The following is a 23,125-nucleotide window of genomic DNA, read 5'->3' as shown; positions in this document are numbered from 1 at the left end:
GGTATTTTAAGTTTGGACTGCCTGCAGAGATGGGTTCCAACTTGAGTGTGGCCACACTGTGCTGCCACAACAGAAATGTTCAGATATGGAATACTGTAGGGCAGCCCTAAAATTAGGCATTCCCACATGTCCCACACTATTCGGAGAGAATTTCAAGCTTTTCTTCATGATCTTTATGGGCTTTATTTGTTGAGCACTTTTGTTTTAGTTCACCAAGACTAGCAATGTGCTTTGCAAAATTAAGCATCGCTCTCACAAGAATAACGACCATTCTGCAATAACATTTTCTTGTTAGTGAGGGATTCTTAAATCTATTCCCCTTTGTCTTCTTGTAAATAAAGTCTTTACAAAGCTGAGGCAGGAAAAATACTAGATGAGCTTCGCACCACTCTTCCTTTGTTAAGATTTTCTGGTATGGGAAAGGTCAGTAACTAATTCCCTTCAGACTACAGACTGAGTCGGATCCAAAAATTTAAACAAAAAACAGTATTAGAAAAGCCAGTAAATGAACCCAGAATCATCTTATTGTGTAACAGCTTTCCTAAATATCTCCATGTTCTTATCACTCCGACCTTCATCCTTACCCCAAAACTTCAGTCCTTACACTCAAAACTTGGTTCAGATTTGCTGTACTGAAATGGGAAGATCTTCAGAATAAAAAGAGAAACTTTATTTTGTGCTTCCACAGCATCCAATACACTGGGTGCCTTGAGCCTAACTGGAATCCATAGGCACTCCTGAAATTTAGTTACTTCACGCTGCGCTAAAGATCTTGATCAGAACCAAACCCAGGCATTTTCAACTTAAACAGAAACTTTCTTTTACTGCCACCTGAGAGATTCAAGGTCACACTAGAAGAAAATCAGCATATATCACAGGCTGTTACCATCATCTGCTAGAGCCAGAGGACATGGGAAAATTGCTGGTTGCAGCAGACCGGAATGCTGGGATAGCCTCCTAAAAGCCTGCTCTGATTTTTCTCCAAACATCCCTACCTCTTCAGCACTGCAGCATTAGTTTCTCCATAGGTTACTTCTCTCGCTGTGCCCTGGGGAACTGTCCTTACCTGACTAGTGAGGAGGAGGAGGAGGAGGAGGAAGGGACTAGTGCATCAAGCAGTACCCCGCACTTCTGCTGGGCAAAGGTGTCAGGGGAAGGGGATCCACTGAAGGATGGGAAGGCCACTGGTAGGGATGATGGGTCTCCAGTGCCCACACCAACTGGATGGGGATCCCAGACTCACTCATCCTCAGTCCCTCATTTGACCTGTTCATGCTGATTAATGAGCTGAGGATGAATTGGTCTGGGAACACTTCCCACTTGAACTTTGGCAGTGCAAGGCATTTTGAAACACAGGACCAGGAGGACCAGGGGATCAGGCTGCAACCCAAACAGTGAAAACATAAGCCTGTTTAGGGCTCTAAATCCAGATTCCGACATGGGAACAACATTAGAAACTATTAGGAAAAAAGTACAGCTTGATTCAAATTATATAAATTTTAACAGATGGGGTAAGGAAAACTACAATCCCTTCAGATTTCTTAAGAAATCTTTTACCCATCCATTTTAATCTCTGAATATACATATACTCACTTCTTTCTTAGCTATGTAGCTCTTACACTCATTAACATGTTTTAAGAATTTCCCCTTTTTTCACCTTCTGAAAACTCCTCCTGGCTTTAGTATTATAAAAAAACCATACTTCTATGTGGTGTCTTCACTATTCTTTTATACTGCGAATATCCAGCAAAGCTATGCCAATATGAAGAAAAATAATGTCTTAAAGTACGCTTAGACATGCAGACATACAAGGAACATGCAAGAATCCTTTTGCATCATTGGGAATTTTCCTCAAGATTGAACTAGGATACTGATTCAAATTGTATATATTATCCAGAAACCAGTATTAGGCTCACTAATACCAAAAAACCCAAACCCAAACCATTAGTAGCTGAAATGATGAAAGGGGGGGGGGGAGTCTAATAGCTGAAGCATGGGGTAGATGAGAAAAATCCTGACTTACAATCTCAACTCTCCCACAGCTTGCAGTCCAGCCTCAGAGAAATTATTAACCAGCAGCATTTAGCTACCTACAAAGTTCTGCTTCTATTTACCAGGAATGCTTGGGAGATCTTAGACTTTACTTATTCACTACATATTAACACTTCTTTAATGATTATTTTCCTAGTAAATTCTATGGATGTCTCAGGGCTGCAGAAAGAAGAACTTTCAGACAGACCTTAACTAAACCTCCATTATTTATTTGGTGTTTTATGAATGACAAGTTCTTTATCTAAGTTCTTCCTTTTTTACACAATACCAACTCTTGACAGGGAACTAAACATATTTACACTATTTGTCTTTTGCTGCACTCTGCTGGAACAATCGATTTTTCAACTGAAAGCAATGCTGTTCCGTGCACAATGCGAAAGTTAACAAGAGAGGCAAAAATTCAGGAATCCAAATGCTTGTAAAAATGTACTCTCTTGAAGCACATGTATTTTTGAAACCAGAATTTAAATGACTATTTCGTTGACCTAATAAAGTGGCCTGTTTTCAAAGATAGAGCACCTGAAACAGTCCTAGATAGAAGAGGATTACAAGAGGGCTTCATACTGCTCAGAATAAAGCTACACCAAATTAAGTGCCTCAGTAAGGCACTGAAAAGCTTCTTGAAACACAGACTGGAAATGTCCAGAATTGCATGCAGCATTTTAACTGTCCTTCATCCCATAAACATATGATTTTAAAAGAGCCACAGAAACCCAACCCCCTCCATGTGATCCCTGATCAAAATAGGAAAAAATTAAGGGACAATATAGGTTCCTATAACATTTGCAGAAAGTGAGACAAGACTTAGAATCTCTTCAATAAATTTACTCCCATTTACTGGACATTTGATGGAATTCTAAAATTTACAGTCCTATTTTTTAATTTTAAAAAAATGAAGAAACTTACCTGCGCTGGAGAACAGACCTCAGCCTGTGTTAACACTCAGAGCTATTAACTCCCATCATAATTCATTCTGGCTGAGGATCTGCTCCAGAAGCACCCAAACATGCTACACAAATTCAATGTGACCTCCTGGTAGAAAAATGCACCTGTGATCAAAACAAAGACTTTTTTCTCTCTTCCCACCCCCAGACAGTAAACTCCTTTGCAGTGACCATAAACTTCAAAGAAAGAACAAAAATTGGGAAGGGGAAAGTAAGTATCACTGATGCAACAGGACAGAAATGTCACAGCCTTGTTCAAGCAGTCTTCCGAGGGCAATAAGGAAAAGCTTTCACTCTTAGACCTGTCTTGGGAGTTGCAAATACAGATGCTGGCACCAGGCCCAGAACACAAAGCATCCTTTTCAGTTTTTACTAATACCTACTAAAATTGTCTCTTGGCATTCTTGCTCGGAAAGAAAATTAAGGAATGACCCTTCTTAATGCTTTGTAATCCACGTGAATCTCAGAAACTCTTCTCAGGGAAGGGTTTCCACAGAACTTTACAGATTGCCTTGCTGAATTCAAAACCAAGAATAAATACAATAGTCAACAAATCACTGAAACCCTCACATGAATAGTGAGGGAATGACTGCAGAGCTTACAGATATCAAATGCATCAACAGTTTCCCTGAAAACTTCTTTTCATGTTTTGTTTCCTGCGTCACTATCTGCTTAAAAGGTTGAAGTCCTTAGCCTAAAATTGGACAGGCCAACTGGTTTCTCTTGTAGCTGCACTGCTGGTATTCCCCCCACCACTACCCTCAAAAAAGTTTAAGCGAAATACATTTCAGACATTAAAACTGGTTTTCATAGGATCAGATTTACACACTGGCGGCCAAATGTTTCTTTGTTCCATAGATGGGTTTCTCACAGAAGAAGAATCACATGAGCAAGACGAAGACTTGAATCAAGGTGGTTTTCTCTATTTGCCTCTGTTGCCTTTCTAAAAGCAGGTCAGTGATATCACAGCAATAAACATAAATGGAGAGTTCTACTTCAAGCTGTAACCATGCCAATCTGCAACTTTTAACCCATGATGTAACAAAACATACGGGAAGTACGGGTGAAGGAACTTTTTGGAGACACTGGGCTTCCAAAAGCAAATGAACAGCACAAGTAATTTAAGAGCTCCTTAAGGAGAGCAGTAGTTTAAGTAATGGGTAGGAATCAAGTCAGATGGACACATCTGTTGTAGACAAGCTTCCACTGCTGTGGATCTCAGGGAAAAAGAAATGTAGAAGCGGAAATGAATCACAGAATCATGGAATGGTTTGGGTTGGAAGGGACCTTAAAGCTCATCCAGTCCCAACCCCCTGCCACGGGCAGGGACACCTTCCACTAGAGCAGGTTGCTCCAAGCCCCTGTGTCCAACCTGGCCTTGAACACTGCCAGGGATGGGGCAGCCACAGCTTCTCTGGGCACCCTGTGCCAGCGCCTCAGCACCCTCACAGGGACCAGTTTCTTGAATGAAGCAGGATATCTTTGCCTATGACAGGGAATTTCACATCGTGGAATTCTAACTAATTGCAATTATGAACCACAATCCCTTCACATGCTCTTATACAATGGCAAAATAGCAAGATAAAGCAAAATAAGATACTGAAGATTCACCTGCGAGCTGTTGATGACTTCTGCAGTTTATAATTCCTGCATACGGTCAAGTAAATAGGCAAAGTGATTTTAAAATCTGTCAGAAAAGACAATTCAACAGATGTTGTAATGCATCGTATTCTTTGTGATTCTGATCACACACACTTCTTCCCCAAAGGAGGGAAAAACATCTGAAAGATAGCTATTAGTAGCCAACAAGTTATCTGCTTCTTATTTGTTTCCACAATAAAAAGAGAAAAGAAATTGAGTGTATCAGATGCTCATAAAAGCTAAAAGGAATAAACGTAGCTAGAAGACACAGAACATACTGACACACAACAGTCTTTTGGAAAACACTTCTTTTAAGACAGGCTTTCAATTGCCTCTTGGAACATAACAGATGGCTCACGCACGATGAAATGCTCATTAAGGAGAAATGAAAGAAATCAGGAAAATGCAAAAAGTTTCCTTTTCCTCCAGCAAAGCATAGAATTTTCTCAAACCTCTGGAACCCCATTCACATCAGAACAGAGGCGAGGGCTACTGTTTTCTTTAACACGACAAATCTATTTAGCTAGCAAATATTTAACCAATAGCTAGAGGTTGCTCTTTAAGTACTAAATAATGAGCTGTAATTAAGGTAGCAAAGGCAAAAGGTTCCTAATTTAGGCAGTTCTATGGTGTAGTGTTTAAATTATAGGTTTTATACAAAGCGCATGGGCCAATGCACAAGAAAAAAATCCAATTTTAACGGAATGCAGAACAAATTAACATTTTAACATCATAATACTCCTCAATTGTATAATGGGATTTTGCTAAGTGTCACAGAGCAGAAAATAAAAGTAACACTCCAAGGTATGCTTGTTAACCTCTTCAAGCTAAATATATTACAAGCCTACTGACAGCAGTAAATAGACGCATTGTAACATGAAAGACTCTGAATTCAAAGGCCTTTAATAGGTGTTGCTTTTTCTAAGTAGATTGGCCTGATGAGTATAAACAATGAACAAGATAAAAATTATGTTATCCATACCAAATACTTTCAAATTTCCTAAAGGGAAATGGAGCGATTCCTTTAAAAATACCATTTAAAAAATCCAGTTGCTTTGATATATAATGTCTTTTTCTCCACCTCTCCTTCCCATGTTACAGGAATTTAGCTTGGCAAGCATAGTCTTCAGCACCCATACGTGATGTTTTTCAGGTTGACTAAAAGGCTTTCTGGAAAAATCATGATTACAACTGTCATGGTAAAAACCTGCCACCTCAACGTTTCAGTGTCCTGGTTGTCCATACAACAAGGGACTCGGGCAAACACTTCCTTTTAAAATTACTAAATAATACCAAGCCTGGATCCACAAAAAATTGACAATATTAAAACAAGAAATGGGCAGCCATGGCGTTTTGTCAAAGAACTCAAGGCAAGCAGAATAGTCAGAACATTCTATTTAATAAAAGCCTTAAAATAACGGCTCTGTATGATACTTATGATACTTATATACAGTTATGATACTTACCATTATTGTCTTCTTACTTCCCAACTTTTGACCCCCTCACTTCATTACACCAACTTTTCCTGCATTAACCACCTTTTTCCTTTGCATGCTGGTTTAAATTATCCACAACTGAATAATTAAAGGCTTCACAACGTAGAAATACCTACTGTGTGGAAGTTAGTAGTTAAGTACAACCGAAACATAAAACAGACCTGCTGAGATGCCAACTGGCAAGAAGAAATGGAGAAGAAAGTTCTTTTCCCTTTTGTTTTTGTCAATTTACAGGTTTAACCAACAGTTTGGCTCCAACACAAACTGTATCTTTTATTTAAAAGATCTAAATTGGGAGAGTGACCACACAAGTTATGTTTTTGCTCACAGAGGTAGTGGCTAGAGCAGCAGCTCTGAGCTGACTGCAGGGGGCATACACACAGAGAAACCCATTTATTTTATTGATGAAGTGTCTACACTAACTTTGAAATTCTTATTTTGGTTTTTTCCTTCAGGAATCCAAAGCCCACTACTCTACTACCTTTGGTAAGTAACACCAAACAGAATCCAAAGGCAGGCGATCAGGAATGTGCAACAAAGACGTAAGCACTATTAGATGTACTGATGACCTGAGGTCTATTCCCACCTCTGACTCTGGTCTATGGGGTAGACCAACAGTCTATACAAGTCATTTCAGGCCAGCCATCATCAGTGACTACATTAAATGTCACATCTGTAAGAGTACCCGAGATCAACAGAATGGTGATTTACACGCTCACTCGCTATATGTTAAATGGAAATAATTGTGAACAGTGATGTAAAATGATTTTAGATTAAGTTAGCAGACAAAAGAGTTTGGTGTTCCTGGATTGACAGTAAAGATACAAAAGTAACCAAACCAACTTCCATACCCAGCTCACACCAAGATCTGCAAGCATTAGAGGAGTAAATAATCTAGTGAATTGGACCCTCAAATATTTATGGCCAAGGTGGTTGTTTTGTTTGCTTGGTTGTTTTGGGGGGACAGAGGGAGGTATTTTTGTTTCGGTTTTCAATCACAGTCTGGCATTAAATGCTATTAAATTACATGATTTATGTAGCTCTCCCCCTTATTTACTTGTTGGTACAATGAACATGTAAGTCAAGACAAACCCCAGCATTTCCCTGAATCCAAGTATCAAAGCCACCAGGACATGTACTCAGCATGAATTGGACACCAACACATACTTGCCATCCAACCACAGTGCAAAATTATCATCTACTGTACATGAAAAAAACCACTATCACTTGTTGTGAGCTTACACCAGAACATGATCTAGTTCAATGCTACTTCAGTTACCTGAAGGCACAGCATCCATGTACAAACTGGTTAAACAAGTACAGTAGCCACCCAAAAGCAAGCTTTTACAATTATATCAGAAGTGACCAAAAATGTCCTCAATACTGCATGTAGAGATTAATCAAAACTGGTAATAATTTAATGTTCATTTAATTGGTCACATCCGGACCACTCAAAATGAGCAATTGCACAAAGATCACGTACCTAAACTCGCAAAGCAGCCACTGTATCTTCCACCACATACGCTCACTAGTTGTTCTCAACTGCATAGCTTTCATGCCTCAAATGCTTTTGTACTGCATAATTACAGGGCTGATACAGAAAACTTTCTAAGGAGCATGAAATAATTGTGTTTTCCATTAGGAAGACAGCATCAATTTCTTGATTCAAGCGTCGATTACACTACTGCAGAACACTTTCTCTCTTGCTTATGGAGTACATTTCTCTCAGTGAAAGAGCCTGTCAATGATTTAAGCTTCAGCACGGGTATCTGATATTTCAGATGATCAGATTTGACGTTTCTTTTCTTTTGAGGAATTGTAGCTAATCAGGTCCATTTTCACTCATTCAAACGCACACAGGTTCTTTCAGTCCCTACAGAAAGCCCTCACATGGTCCGGTGAGCTCATGTCAGGCTGAGGATACAAGATTTACCCCTACAAAGGGATATTAACTTCTTCCCCTTCAAAAATGCATTAGCCACTGAAACAAATGTCACAAGAAGTGCCAAAGAATGCTTATGTCACAAGGAGTGACATAAATCACTTCCTGCCATTGCCTTTATACACCAATCTGCCCCTACCCATGAGGACTGACTCAGTGCTTGGGGAATCCTCGGACAGGTCACACTGGTGCAACAGCTCTAAAGTGGAAACTGCACCCAGGGTGGATTGGGGGAAAAAATATTACCTAAAACCATACCTCTGGTCCTTTAGTGATCTGAATGGAGCAGTGGGTGTTCCAAATTCATAGGTTCAAGGGGAGTCATTCAGGAGATAGGGCTGTATGGCATAACACAGTGTAGCTGAAACCCTCTTTTGTAGAAATGTGACAGGCCAGACTGAACGCAGCCCAGCAGATCCCAGCTGAGGCACTCTGTGCCACATCTATACACACAAGGACATTTTACTTCCAACCTCTTTCTCCTGTGATGGCCGCATCATTTCCAGCTTTTACATGCATCTCCCTCCCTCCCTATACCTATTTGTCCTAAAAACTGGCTGATCTTAAGTGAAGACAGTCCCACACTGGAGCAAGTAATTGCTACCACAGCCAAAAATACAGAAGAGTTGTGCCAGCAATCCTAATATATGCTTCCCAAGCACAGCTAACTACTTTCAGACATTTCTGGAATACATCTTCTAATAAAAAAGGGGCTTTGATGACACTGTAAGTATTCCACTCTTAAAACGAAATAAGTCTTCGGGAAACAGAAACATAACACTGTTTGAACACCAGTAAAATAGAGAATTTTAATTATATGTAATAGCCAATAAGCTACTTTTAGTGCCTATGAAAAAGCTACATTTAGCAGAAACAGCAATAAAACGAGAGAAGTTAAATATAACTCCTCCAAAGAACAGCATATTTATTCAAGCCAAAAAGAGCTAATTTATACTATGGGTGTAGTTCTCACTGACATTATCTGGGGAAAATGACTATTACGGGAGAGGGTGTGATATATAGCCTTTGAGTCATGCATGATAAACCCTAATGGTTTTGCTTTGAGGTAAAAGTCCTTACTAATCAAGTAATGAATCATTCCCAAAACGCTGAGTTCCTGAGGCCATGTGTGTCTGAAGTGTGACTCTAGAGAGAACACTCGATCATTAATGATCACTTCTGAGATTTTTATCAACCAATTAATAAGCAAGGAAAGGAGTTGAGGGGCTTGAACAAAGAGTTAATGGACCTTTAATGACATTCCATGTGTTTTAGTGAATAGAACGTAATGAGTTTTATTTGCCACTGACCACAAACCACCAACGATCGAAGTGCTCCACACATTGCAAGGGTTAAAATATTGCAAGGAACAGGACTTATGCTTTCAAGAGATTAGAACATTATGTTTACTTAAAAAATTGTAATGTCCATCCTTATTTTGTATTACAGCTATGTTGTAGATTATAAATTATAAAGAAAGAGTTCAGCTTCCTAAATCAGTAGATGGACATGAGATAAGGAGAGAAAGGGGAAGATGGGTTTTTTCTTCAGTATATTAAGTGCTGGACCTGTTGGTATCAATTATCAGGGAAGCAAAATTCTGGTTTTTAAGATACACAGTTCTAAAAAGACATTCAGGAACTATTCTGAAAAGTAAAATGAGTATGTGACGACTTATGTGTATGCACACATAATTACTCATGTGCATATGTTCACAAACATATGTCCTTTTGTACTGCCTATAAAGGAGCAAGGAGTACCAAAGCATTCACTTTCAGTATACTCTTCTTCTTCATGCTGAAATCGTTATGGGAATATCAAAAGAAGTGCCTCCATCCAGCAGCCTGAAACCACCAGGGATTACTCACCTGGAGTATTTCCAGTTCCCTAAAATAGAAAAACTGACTATAGGGAAGTCAGTTCAATCATGTGAGTCTGCAACCAAGTGCCAGAACTAACAGACTCAAAAATCAAACAGGAGGGTGTCATTTGATAGCTGGGGGAATCTTACTCGGAGTAACAACGAAGGAGGCAAAATGGGGAGACTGTGCTTCCTTTCAAAAGACAGTGACAAGATCCAAATCTCTTGCTGAAGAGATGAAAATAAGCTAGAACCTTCCAATTTGGGTGGCTCTGTTTTCCACACAGCTACACTTTTCGTGCTAACAGCAAAATGCACATGTACATGCACATTTTAAAATTCCTTTGAGGAATTAAATTATAATTTACTCCAAGTGTCAAATATAAATACCTTCAGAATGGGGAAATTCAGGATCAGGAACCTGACAGAGCTGGAAGAGCTGTCCCTCCAGGAAACTCTAAGCAAGAGAGATAGCAGATATGAGATCGAACCTAGAGCACATGCCTGGAAACCAAAAGACAAAGAACAACTGCAGTTCTGCTTGTCGCAGCACCCAACAGCACAGGAAAAGGTTAGAACAGATCTGCAGAGAAGGGTGCAGACAGTCATGGAATTGTTCTACAAGTGTGAACCACCTCCAGGTGGGAACCACAGAACTACATTAGAGCAGTGCTGTGAAGAAGGTGAATTAGTTGGGTTTTTAGTGGTAGACTTGCCGGTGCTAGGTGCATGGTCAGACGATGATCCTGAAGGTCTTTTCCAACCTAGTTGATTCTATGGTTCTATGACACAATTCAGAATCACCTAGTTATCTCAATTGTGATAATGATTTGCACCCAAACCTAATTTTGCCTGATAGTGTCAAATACTGTAAAATGGACAATTACTGGCACACAGTATTTGACACTTAAAATACTGCTTGACAAGGTTTCAACACTCTTGGCTTGATCACAAACCACAATGGAAGAGAGACATCATCACATGCATGATCAGCAGCACTAGGGTGAAAATTCCTCACAATTGTCCTGTTAAGTAAGATGTGCTCAAAGGGACTCTAAGTTCCTTTAAATTGCGTCCAAAATTCAGATTAATTACAGATTAATTCTCTTACTGGATGCTTTTCTAAGAAAACATTTAGTTAACTCTTCGACATGTGCTGAATGTACTTTTTGTGTATTTTAGAGTATATTTAAACTGAGCTGCAAGTCAGATCCTACATGCTTCAATGAGGTGCTGCTCTAAAATTCTTTCTTTCTTTGTAGCATTATTTTTCTCAAAGATAGCTTTAGATATGATTATCTGAATGTCCACTTTCAAGACTAAAATAGATCCTGTCACGTAGTACAGCTCCTTAATGTCACTCTGAAAATAACATGGGATTGAAGGGCTCCAGAAGGATCAAACAGGTTACAAGACATGTTATCCATAAACAAAATGTAAGACACCTAAATATCAACCCTGCCCTGTGGCATGAAACTGTGGGCCAGTCCTAAGTTTTAGCAGCTGGCATTAATTCACAGCACAATTGCTGAAATTCCATCTCAAAACCATGAACTAGTCCATCTTTCTGTTTAAATTAGGCTACGACAAAGAAACAGTTGTGTAATGAAGTTCAGAAAGTTCTAAAAGTATTAGAAGCACCTTTCTTCAACACTGCCACGTCAAAGAGAAAGGGCAACTCCTGTGGCATTACTCATTAAAAGAACCAGTGCATTCATTTAGAGATATGACTTCCAAATCCTTCATGAAATTCCTCTGTTTCTACTGAACGCTCAAGATCTCCAACTAACATCCAGAGCCGTATACATGAGCGACAGCTCAGATCACAGACCTCAGGGAAAACAACTACCCTTTAAAAAGCCCTCTCAGTCACAGACAACAAATTCCTACACACTTTACTTTGCGTAAAGAATTCAAATGGATGTCCTGCTGGAACTGCTGTCTTTATTCTAAATGAGAAGTCATCGTATCTCTACCTGGAGGCAATTGTGTTTGGTGACCGCTTCTAACAGCCCGATGGTGAAATGCTACACTTGCTTTCCAGCACTGCTAGCTGTATCAGCAAGTTAAAGAATACAAGAGTGCTGAAGGGAGAACAGATGAAGGAGATTACACTGAAAAATAATCTGCAGGAATGGTCCCTCTTCCTACTCCCTGTAAACAGTAACCTGTGAGCATCTCTTCAAATCTGAAAGACTGAACACTTTTCCCCTTGTTTCAAGCAATTCCTATGCACGTGCATTTCTTGGAGCTGCAATTCATATGCAGAATTTGCAATAAGCAAGACCAAGCCCAGACAAGTTAAATACAGGCCATATACTAAAGCCAGCAGAATGGACAACTTTGAGTTGTTTTCAGAGCAAGATCTGAAAATGACACTGAAAGCCACTTTGTTGCTGCTTACAGCCAAGTATTTCTGTGAGACAGGTTATTCAGTCATTATATAAATGACCATGATGGGATAACTGAATCAGGAGAAAATAAAGGGAATAAACTCGCAGCACCAATTAGTTCTAGCAGTCCTGTTTAGAAAAATGTGTTTGGTTCTCTTACTTATGGCAAGACGCTCTCAAATTTATAAAGTACCTTTAAGTACCTTAAAGATAAAAGAAATTTTACCTTTTCTTAAAGAAAAAATAAAAGGTATCACCAGTCAAAACCAAAGACTCACTGTTGCAGAACGCGTGGTTCTTAAGCTTAGATGTCTAAGGTTATATAGCTCTGCTGGCCATTTATGCCAGACTTTGTTGCTCCATTCCTAGCTTCTGTTGTTTCCAATGACAACACAAATTTCTCCAGTGACATGAAGATTCAGAAATCATTAAGTTCCTCTCTAGATTTGTTTTAATTAGCAGGCTGGGAGGTTAGAGACACTATTAGTATTTCTACTGATTCAGGGGACATCATCCATCTCGTCTGGTTAGATGGCTACTGCCAGTCAGCACTAGCACATTGGCTTGACAGTGCACAGATAAGCAACTACAGGAGGGTTGCTGGGGCCATGGGTAGGAGTTGAAATGTCAGTCTCCGAAAGCACAAGCCAGTTAGTGGTTTTACAGGGTGGGGATGGAGAAGCCTCGGGACATGGGGGAACAGGTACTGTGCAATAGTGGCATTGAAGAAGAGGAAGGGAGCAATGCTTACGGCACACAATGGAAGTGTGGGGATATAGGACATAGCTGTTTGCTTCATAATATATCTTAATTTTGCTACCTTTTATTGTAGTACAATGCAAGGCAGATGTAATTGCTTTGTCCTTACATTTTTTTGTAAGCTTGAACTGTTCCATCTTGTCCAAGATTCATGTTTTAAGTACTTAAAATTGGTTAAGCAACAACAACTAGTGCCCTGGGAGAACTCCACCCCACGTTTCAAATTCATCCTTCCTCCTCTTTCTCCAAAAGAATGTACCTGCTGTAGTCTTCTGAACACGGTTACAGGGTTAAACACAGCTTACAACTAGACGCAGCCATTATAGCTTCGATTCACCAGGATAAAATCCAGGTGGGTTCAAATAATAAGTTGAATTATCTGATTTTTATAACACTTGTTAATTCCAGCGTGTACCTGGAAACCCAAATAATATATGTCAGGAGTCAATGCATGAAAATTATCATTCCAGGGCAAGCACCTGCAGCTACTGCCAAACTATGATTTTTTTTTTATTTACTTTAATATGACAGAAAGCACATTGCAGACATTAAAGATCATTAAATTACGCTTTCAAGCAATAACATGTCTCTAGTAAGTGAGCATTATACAAAGTACATGCTGTTTACAGCAGCTACCATAAAATTCCCTGCAATCTCATTTCGCATTTGAAGTCCTTTAAACTACAAAGCATCTATGCAATCTCAACTACTGTGCAATTGCTTTCAAATTCCTATAATTAAATTCCTTTCTTAGAACAGCAGCTACCAGCATGTCCAATTGCACTGGTAATTTTTTAACCAGAGATGAAGAAATTAATCACAGGCATACAAATAGCATCTCCGCAGATCAATTTTTCCATTATTTTCATAGCACCTTCCTACAAATCATTCCTAAACTTCGTGAGAATAACGTTTCCTTTTTCCACTCTGCAAGGCTATTATGTATAAAACAGCTTTTCTTTTCCTTCCAGAATGGAACACCTGATGTCACTATTTGTTAACTGTTGTTAATTCTCACTCAAATCTATTTAGACCTAGAATATTACTTCAGAAAGAGAAAATATAGAAGAAAAGATTAAACAGGACTATAAAACCAAACACAAGCTTTTCATCATTGCATACACTGATGCCTGCTTATACATTTCTCTGTTATTGTGAAGATGAAAAGTAAGGCTAAAGTTTGCTTATAATAAATCCGTTAGTAATTCTGTTGTAGCACTAAATACATCCTACCTTGGTAATGTATTTTATTGTGGGATTTATCATATTTATTTCATTACAAAACCCCCTAGAACTTCTACATTGCTTATTCAGAGCTCAATCCAAATTCTACCAAAGCAAATAAGTCATTCCACTAAAGACTCTATGAAGTACGGATCATTATTCTTCATTCAATGCATTCTGCATTAGGAAAATCATTAAACACAACCATGGGGCTCAAACCAGACAACTTTCCAAAACGAAATATAGACACAACTTGTTTGAAGAATTCTTCCGAAAAGCAGCATTCTCAAAAACAGAATCATATCAATTCCAATGTCAAAAAGGCTACACATGCTTTTTGGAGTGAGATTTTATGCTGTTCATATTTATCCGGCCTTATTATTCCTTTACTGAAAACACATGTACCATATTTTGAATACTTCAACTATTTGCATTAGATATACTTATTCAAATAAAGACCAAAGATTAGGCTGAATTAAAGACAAGGCATTTTCTAATATAGGAAATGCATCATTGAGCAATTTCATTTCAACCACACAGCGAAGAGACAGTATTAAATCCTACCACAACTCTTGCTTTCAAACCAACATACGCAGCAGTGGGGGTGTCCGCAGTAATTACTATTTTGCTACACTTTTGTTTGCACTAACAATAACAATTCTTTCTTGAAAGGAGATTCGCACAAAAGGCTGACAACAAAGGAAATCTACCAAGAAAAATGTGAGCTTGCCTAAAAGGAAGTTTTAACAAACGTTGACAAATGTATGCATTTGTTCTCTGGAAAGAAATCTTTTCCCTCATTCTCCTTTCAACCACACTAATTCCAATTAAAAAAAACTTACAGCATTAATTATCAGGAAAAGCACCCATTCAATTTTGGTTTCAAGGACCTCACAAAATAAGCTTCTGCAGAATCCATTTATTTCAACTACCTGATTTTTGTCATATTCTCAGAACTCATCTTTCAATTCAACCGCATACAGAAACTGTCAAGCACATCACAGTCGCTTTTAAGTTGAAAGGCAACAGTTCTACACAGCAAAAGCAGACTCAAGAGACTTGCTTCTGTTTATCTTTAGGGCTTATTTAGTCATGCCATTTCCAAGCGTTAAAGAATCACCCATCTATCACAACAATACCTATTTCTTGAAGTAAGCAGAAAACCCCCACTTTCTAACTTAGAACATCTCACAGTTAACTCCTTCACAGTAAAGACTGAAATAAAGGCAAATTTTGTTTGACTCATGTATAATCCTACCCGGAAAGGCAGTTTTCTCCAATTTAGAGAAACGTTTTCTTAGAGCAAACAGTAAGGAAAAATATTTTTCCTTAATACCTTTGGGTTTTAATTGCTGTGATATACAACAGTGCATAAAGGGAAGTCTTTTTTCCAGCAAGGAATCTAATTGTGACTCAGCTTCTCTAACAAAGTATGTTGGAAAGTAAAATCAGACCCTCCAACAGAAAACGTGTAAAGTTACTTCTTAGCAAAGGGGACGCATCATGAAACACGGGTTATTCTAAAGCAATGCAGGGCTAAGGCAGGAAAAGGAAGAAAAACTGTATTATTCCTGGGTACTTCCAGTATGGGGATGGTTTAGTAATGAATGCTATCGCATTCTGGAATGATTAGAACATAAAATCTCTGTAAGGAAGGGCATGGTCAGCCTCAGACAATTTTGTTGTGAATGTTACACTGGCCAAACCATTCCACCAGTTTACAGTGTACCATAAAATATTTACATAAGCTATGAACTATAAAATATTTTCACATGAACTATAAAATATTTACACTATCAACATCAGTTAGGAAAGAATGATGTGCTGTCAAGCTGGTGTGACCCAGGAGTAAAGATTTTGTGGTTGCAGATGAAATAAAACTATTGCAAATCATCTGGAAAGTTACAGGGAAAATTAGGTTAAACAAATTACTGCTTCCTGGTCTCTTGGATGGTAAATATAACCAGGAAAGCATAGCTTATATGCTTTAAGCTGAGTATTACCAACAACATAAAGAAAGGTTAGGCTCATAATCAAACTGTACTGACCTCTCTGAATGTTCCTTCCAGCAAGGTGTCCAGATGTTGAAGCGGAGCAGGAGTTTTGTCTTTGAATCGCGTCAGCAATCGCCGCTCAATAGCTCGAAACTGTGCAGCCCTTTGAGATAACAGCTCCTGAAGTTTTTCCTCATTCAAACGTAGCTGCAATTTAAGGGTTTTCAGGAATTCAGGTTAAGGGTCATATATGTTATGTATGCACATTCCAAATGAAATGGGAAAACTGTAGTAAAATGCTTGGGAGAGTGTGTATTATTCAAATACGATAATGTCATTTACACCAGTTTCATACTTTACACTCCTCATGAAGCTTATTAACATTTTCAAGACTTAGCTTTTGCCACTGAAATCAAAGCTAATTGTCAACAGCCACAATAATCTGGGAAAATGTATAAATATGTCATCAAGAAGCCTAATAACAAGAGTGAAATTTCACCACCAGTATTCTCGAGGCTTCTTCTTGGTTGGCTGTGCTATTCATGACACATACACACAGTATATTGAATTCTATATTCATCGCAGCAGAAAGTAGATCTTTATTCCCTTAAGCATGAATAGAAGTACTAAATTCTGCACTGTTTGAATGACTGTCTTTTTCTGAAGTGAAATCCTTTCTCCTTTTACATACACTGATCAGCCACAGCAACAAACTTTCTTGAAGCGTTCACAGAACTCTGTTCAACACTGCACATCTAATGCCCAGATAACGACAATTCTTATTTTATCTTTTTATCACCTTACCATTTTCCACACAAAAAACACTAAATAAAAGTGAGTCTTTCAAAAAGCAGGGACTCCCCTGTACAGCCGACATGCTGTAACTAGCACAAGTTATCAGAAGAAACATTAAGGCTTTCCAGATGTGAGCATTATGACACATGCCCAGTTTAAAGTGTCCCAAAATGAGAAGAAAAATGAAGTTTCCTAAATTTAGAAAACAGATCCTATTTAAAACGAGCAAACATACTGTTCTGTCAGTACATGATTATGAAGGACAGTTCAGGGAAGCTAAGAAAAAAAGAAACACTGCAGCTTTTCTAGAAGTAGGAGGCAAAAAGGGACATCTCAGGTAACATCCTCCCAAGCTTGTCAAAAAAGAGCGTGTTGAAACCAACAGGGATGGAGCATCAGGATCCCATCGATAGATTGTGTGATACTTTTAGAGCAGATAACTATTGTAACCTTTCAGAAACTTCCAAATGGCCCCAGCTGCAATGGAACTAGAACCTAAAATAGCATTCCAGCAATCACACCTCTATTTCAAACTTCAGTGTATTTCAGCTTGTGACAGTCTAATGAAGCCTATGTTTTAAGGTGTTTCTACTATACCAGTCATTAAAAAAACCCCAAAGAAAACTGAACAAAACCAAACACCTTTGAATTTCCAATTAGTTGAAAGGCTAACAGAATAACTGCTTGTGAGCTTGAGAGACAGACCTGGATCTAGCTTGACTCCTTAAAAAAAATCCCAGAGAATCCCAACTACAACTTCCATCTTTCTATGTGGCAATGGCTCCACCTCACAGAAGATTTGTTGGCATGAAAGAACATCCAATAGTATCTCTCACTTACACACATTTGCTGCTGCTTTTGCCCTTTACATGAGTTTAAATTTCCAAATAGCTGTTCTCTTTTATAACTGGAAAGGCAGGTGGAGGCAGGAGGAGTGTATCTATTTTACTTTATTAGCCATTTCCACAAGCTAGCTGAACTATTGGAGGTTTTTCATTGTCATCTGTATGACCAAACGGGAAAAAGTAATTACATTTATATCTGCTCTGGTACATCTCCTTTTTTCCAGCACTATCTTAGATACAACTTTCTATTTCCTGAAAGCCAAATGCCTGTGATAACTTTAGTTCTAATCCAACCAATCATAGTACTAACACATGAACAGCCTGGAGAAGAGAAGCTGTGTGGAGACCTCAGAGCAGCCTTCCAGTGTCTGAAGGGAGCCTATAAGGATGCTGGAGAGGGACTCTTCATTAGGGACTGTAGTGGTAGGACAAGGGGTAATGGGTTCAAACTTAAACAGGGGAAGTTTAGGTTAGATATAAGGAAGAAGTTCTTTACAGTGAGGGTGGTGAAGCACTGGAATGGGTTGCCCAAGGAAGTTGTGAATGCTCCATCCCTGACAGTGTTCAAGGCCAGGTTGGACACAGCCTTGGGTGACATGGCTTAGCGCAAGGTGTCCCTGCCCATGGCAGGGGGGTTGGAACTAGATGATCTTCAGGTCCTTTCCAACCCGAAATATTCTATGATTCTATGATTTTTAAACTAGCAGAACATCAATGATTCACATACCTCAAAATGTCGATCAATTAGTTCAAAATATTCTTGCAGGGGAATTGAACCAGAAAACGTACATGCGAAATCTTTGCAGTTTTGCTTCTTGAAATGTTCTTCAAGTCGAAGCCTCAGCTCTTTTGTTATCAGCCAAAGGTCTTCTAACTGATCACTCTGGATTCTGTATCGTTCTTTGAAAACAAGAACAAACACAAGACTAATAAACAACACAGTTTAGTTAACACACAAATGTAACTTGTTAACTGCATCCTAAGTCTATATGAGATTTTCCTAAGAGATGCATGTTCACCACTGTTAAAGAAATACTTGTATTTTGTTGATGTTAGTCCTAAATACTCGCTCTTTTGTTCTAACTTTAAAAGCAATTTCGTAGCACAAAACAGAAGTATTTATTGCTTCAGGGCTACTTTACAGTATGGGCCTGCTCATGAAGAACAAAAAGCTCTGAAGAACTACCATAATAAGGAAACAAGATAATTACTGGATGATATTAAGTCATCACAAGAGGCTGTCTGCAATTCTCTGTCATAATATAACTTAGTGAGCTGTTCTGAGAGTTGGAGGTAGAATCCGGGTCAATTCACTCTGGACCATGACAGAAGCAAAGCATCTGGTAACAGTGGGAAAAAACCAACTCCAATCCACCTAAAATCCTGAATGTCTTTTGGAAACAGTTATTGAGTTCTTCGATAATACAGTCAATATAATTTTAATTACAGCTCCACTTCTAGGATATCTTTTAGTAGGAAAAGTATTACTCTAACTAGTCACAGACAACAATATTCAGCTTTAATAGAGCTATGCTTTAATCTAGATACAGCTAATATTAGCAGAAGGTGATTTTTATCCATCTACACCCTATGGCTTTGTAAAAGTGCTGTAGTGTACAAATGCAAAGTGTTAAACCGAAGTGACAAAACAAATCCTGTTTGTGCCAGTGTTATCTGTCCCAACAAATTCACTTCACTTACCACATTTTAGTAAATTGCAAATTATCAAGCTAGCGGGATAAGGTTTGATTTCTGTTGTTTCTACTCCACATTCACATAGCAGTGTACATATAGTATATAATGTATATAATGATTTCCAGGAAATCAGAATCAAATATGGAGACGAAAACATTGTGGAATATCCCAGCAGCATTGGTTTTGATCCAGGTAAATATTTTCAAACAACAGTTCCTTATTTCTTTTCATTACACATCTACCAATACCTTATCCAAAAGGAGAGACAAATGTAGCTATGAGGAAAAAGAGCTGCTGGGACTTGATACAAAAGAGTTCTCTTTTTGCCCTTGTTAACAAGGTTCACAGTAAATCAAATTAACCAGAATTCTTTAGAACTTGAATGTACTTATTTGAAATTTTCTCAACATTAGTAATTCAAGATTGTTTGACATTACCACTGGCATCATTCCCAGGATACGTATTTCACTGAACAAAGAATGACAAATTCTGTTTACAGTGTAACAGGAAAGAAGCAAGTTTTATTTAAAAACATGCCTGTTAAAGAAAAGAACACCATCTGCTCAAGATAACATTCAACCTAATATCCATTTTTTAAACACTCACAGTGTAACGGCTGGACTGAGCTGGATGTATCACCATACTTTGCCTTAAGTGATTTTTCCTTGAGGGAAATTAGCTCAGATGTTTTCAGGCCAAATCAACAGTCATTCTATTTATAATTGACATATCTAATACATTAATGGTTTAAAATGGATAAAATTAATTTCCTCCAAAATCCGTCTTTGGTTTCCATACACTGTTTGTTGGTCAATACAAACACAATCTAATTTGACCATGGCCTGAGTAGAGAGCATTGCAGCCATTTGCTTTACACAATCTTCCAGCTCTCAAAAAGAGACAAATTAGATTTAGAAACTGCATGAAACAGAATCTTTAATTGTATGTGCTTCAAACAGAAATGCAATGAAAAAAACCAACAAATAACTATGCTTCTGGTCATCCTGTCCTTTTACAGTAGTTAACCAACTTGGGTTTGCTTTTTGTTAAAGTAAGCTCTGTTACGGAAAATACTCAAACAGAAAAGCAGGAGACTGAGAAGCACCCATAGGTTAAACAGGTTACAAAGGCTTTTAACACTACAGCAATCATCCAACTAGCACAACCTGCATTAAGAAAGGTTGCCCTGCCAGTAGGTTATCTGAAGGAAGCCTAGAAGATTCTGTTGCCCTCTCAGCTAGGAAACCCACATTAGCAGCCACAATTAGCAGTCAAGCCTCCTTTACACTTCGATTAAAAGACAGTTACAAAACACTTTGGAAAAGAAACAAACAAATTTCAAACCTTAATCTTACATGAGGCAAGATACTTTCTAATGTGTACCGTCAAAATGAACTTCAGGCTGGGTTCTTTGCAGCAGTGCTTTTGACAGGCTGAGGTAACATCTTCAATCACTACAATGTTTAAACTGGATTAGCTAATACAATTAAAACCAAACGTGAACACAGATGCCATTCATGTTTGCAGCCTCAGCAGCGAAACCCAAATGAACCTGAAGACTTTCACTGCTACAAGCAGTTCTTCCTATTCAGAACTTATAGCCCAGTTGATAAGGGATATGGAAAAAGAACTCTGCTTCCATTGACCAAGATTAACTTCTTTCACGGAAAACCAGAAATAAGGATTGATCAGCCCCAATGGACTTTTGTACTTTTCTGAAACACCATTACTTCTAATCACTATTTATCACGTACAATTTTCTTTCTGAAGGCTAATTCCACAACGATAATGTTGCATAAGCACTTTCACAAAGTATAAACTCAGTGTTAAATTAATACATAATAAACTAATGGAATTAATATACAATTTCATCTGCATTCATTAGTTCCAGAGAAGAGCTGTCCCCTCAAGCAGAATCATTTTAGTATCATGAAATTCTACCAAACAATGCTTTTTTTATTATGGAGTCTCAGCTCATAAAAATATTCTGGATTATGCTTCAGGATCAGACCTTTTACAACTTATTCCTTTTAAATAACTTTTACTTGGGTAACATTTCAAATAAGCAAATCGTCCTCAGAAATTCTGTAACCAACCCAATCCAATCCATGAAATAGATGCTGGAAACACAGAAGGTAGCACCGAACAACTCAACTGTCTGAAGTCAGGATTCCCAGACACAAGAAATGAGTAGTCATGCTAAGAGAAACATATTTTGAATCTTCTTTGTAAACTGAATTTCACAAGTAAAGCAGTGTGGGAAAGTTTATAGTAGGGCTGCAAGCGTCATTCCCAGCTAGTGAATAAACAAACCTGAGAGGTTTGGAGTAGGGGAATTAAAAGTTATAGCCTCACTAGAAGCTAAAATGCATGAATTACATGGACACAAATTTGTTCCTTACACAATATCAGATTTAGCAACTACACAAAATAAATTTGAAATGAAAGGATTTAAACTGTAATCCAGGAAAAAGGCAGTTATTATAAATCCTTTACATTCCTTGGTTTTCAGAAACTATCACTGCACGTCCAGTTAGTTAAAACTGTTTAAGTCATACTATTTAAACAAATATTAAAAACAAACTAACCATAAACCAGCGTGCAAGTAATGCATGCACAAACCAGTGCAAACGGATTCCAACCTCAGAAATGTAACGTGATTCTTGGTACCATGACAGTTACTCTCCGAATGCTTTCTCGTTTACCCACATTTGATTACGTTAGAAAAGGTATTAAATATTATCCCAGAGCTCACAGCTGATGCCACCAATGTTTGTATAACCCATCATGAATACCAGTTTTTGGAAACCAAGAGGCATATTATTTTTGCATCAAAGGAATTTTACAACAAGACTAGATTCTGCTTTCTCCCTCAAAACAGTTTTCATAAAGCATTCACACATTGTTCCATTTGAACTCCGTGCCATGCACAATAGGTATTATAGCTTTTCAATTTGTTAGTCTGCTGTATTAAATGAAGATTTTGTGCTCTGCTGGCATGGAAAATGCTAAACACAGTTGAACTGATTTGATTCTGATGCACATGCCAAGAAAGAGTTTAGCGAGTTGAGCAGTTGTACAAGGGATGGCCATAAACCCTCCAAAATGAAGAGAGCCAATCTATTTTAAATAGCACAAATTCAAAGTGGTTGTAACATGACTATTTCATTCACAAACTGCCCTATACAAGAGACACCATATCTACACGCACCCTCATACATTCTGTCAATGTAATAGGAAGGATATTGAATCCATAATCCTATACTTATAAAGATATACAGGCATTTAGAGACAGGTAGAAAAGCAAGTAAGCAGGGTCTGATGTCTAATTAAAGGATTTCTGAAACTCAGGGGAGAGTTAGAAACCTGCTTTTTAATCCCTTTCAGAAATTCCAGTAGATGCCTACACCCAAACACAGATGTTGAAATACCTTTGAGGAAAAGAGGGGTTTTTCGTTATTATGACAACAGTATTAATTCATGA

The 23,125-nt window shown here is 38.2% G+C and overlaps 1 protein-coding gene across 7 annotated transcripts in view; it reads right to left on the bottom strand.

Annotated features, from left to right (window-relative positions):
* BBS9 (Bardet-Biedl syndrome 9) overlaps positions 1-23,125 on the bottom strand; it is a 275,374-nt gene that overhangs the window by 179,442 nt on the left and 72,807 nt on the right. For 6 of the 7 annotated variants that reach the window (XM_030509118.1, XM_030509151.1, XM_030509134.1 and 3 more), the window contains 2 exons: positions 18,674-18,846; positions 16,361-16,513 (listed from right to left, as the gene is read on the bottom strand). In XM_030509118.1, the coding sequence (XP_030364978.1) occupies positions 16,361-16,513; positions 18,674-18,846 (326 nt within the window). Of the gene's footprint in view, positions 1-2,797; positions 3,008-16,360; positions 16,514-18,673; positions 18,847-23,125 lie in introns of those variants that run through there. The other variant, XM_030509160.1, reaches the window with a different exon arrangement.

Source organism: Strigops habroptila, chromosome 1 (genome assembly GCF_004027225.2).
Source record: "Strigops habroptila isolate Jane chromosome 1, bStrHab1.2.pri, whole genome shotgun sequence".
Lineage (NCBI taxonomy): Eukaryota > Metazoa > Chordata > Aves > Psittaciformes > Psittacidae > Strigops > Strigops habroptila.
This window is presented reverse-complemented; position numbering and strand designations above follow the sequence as displayed.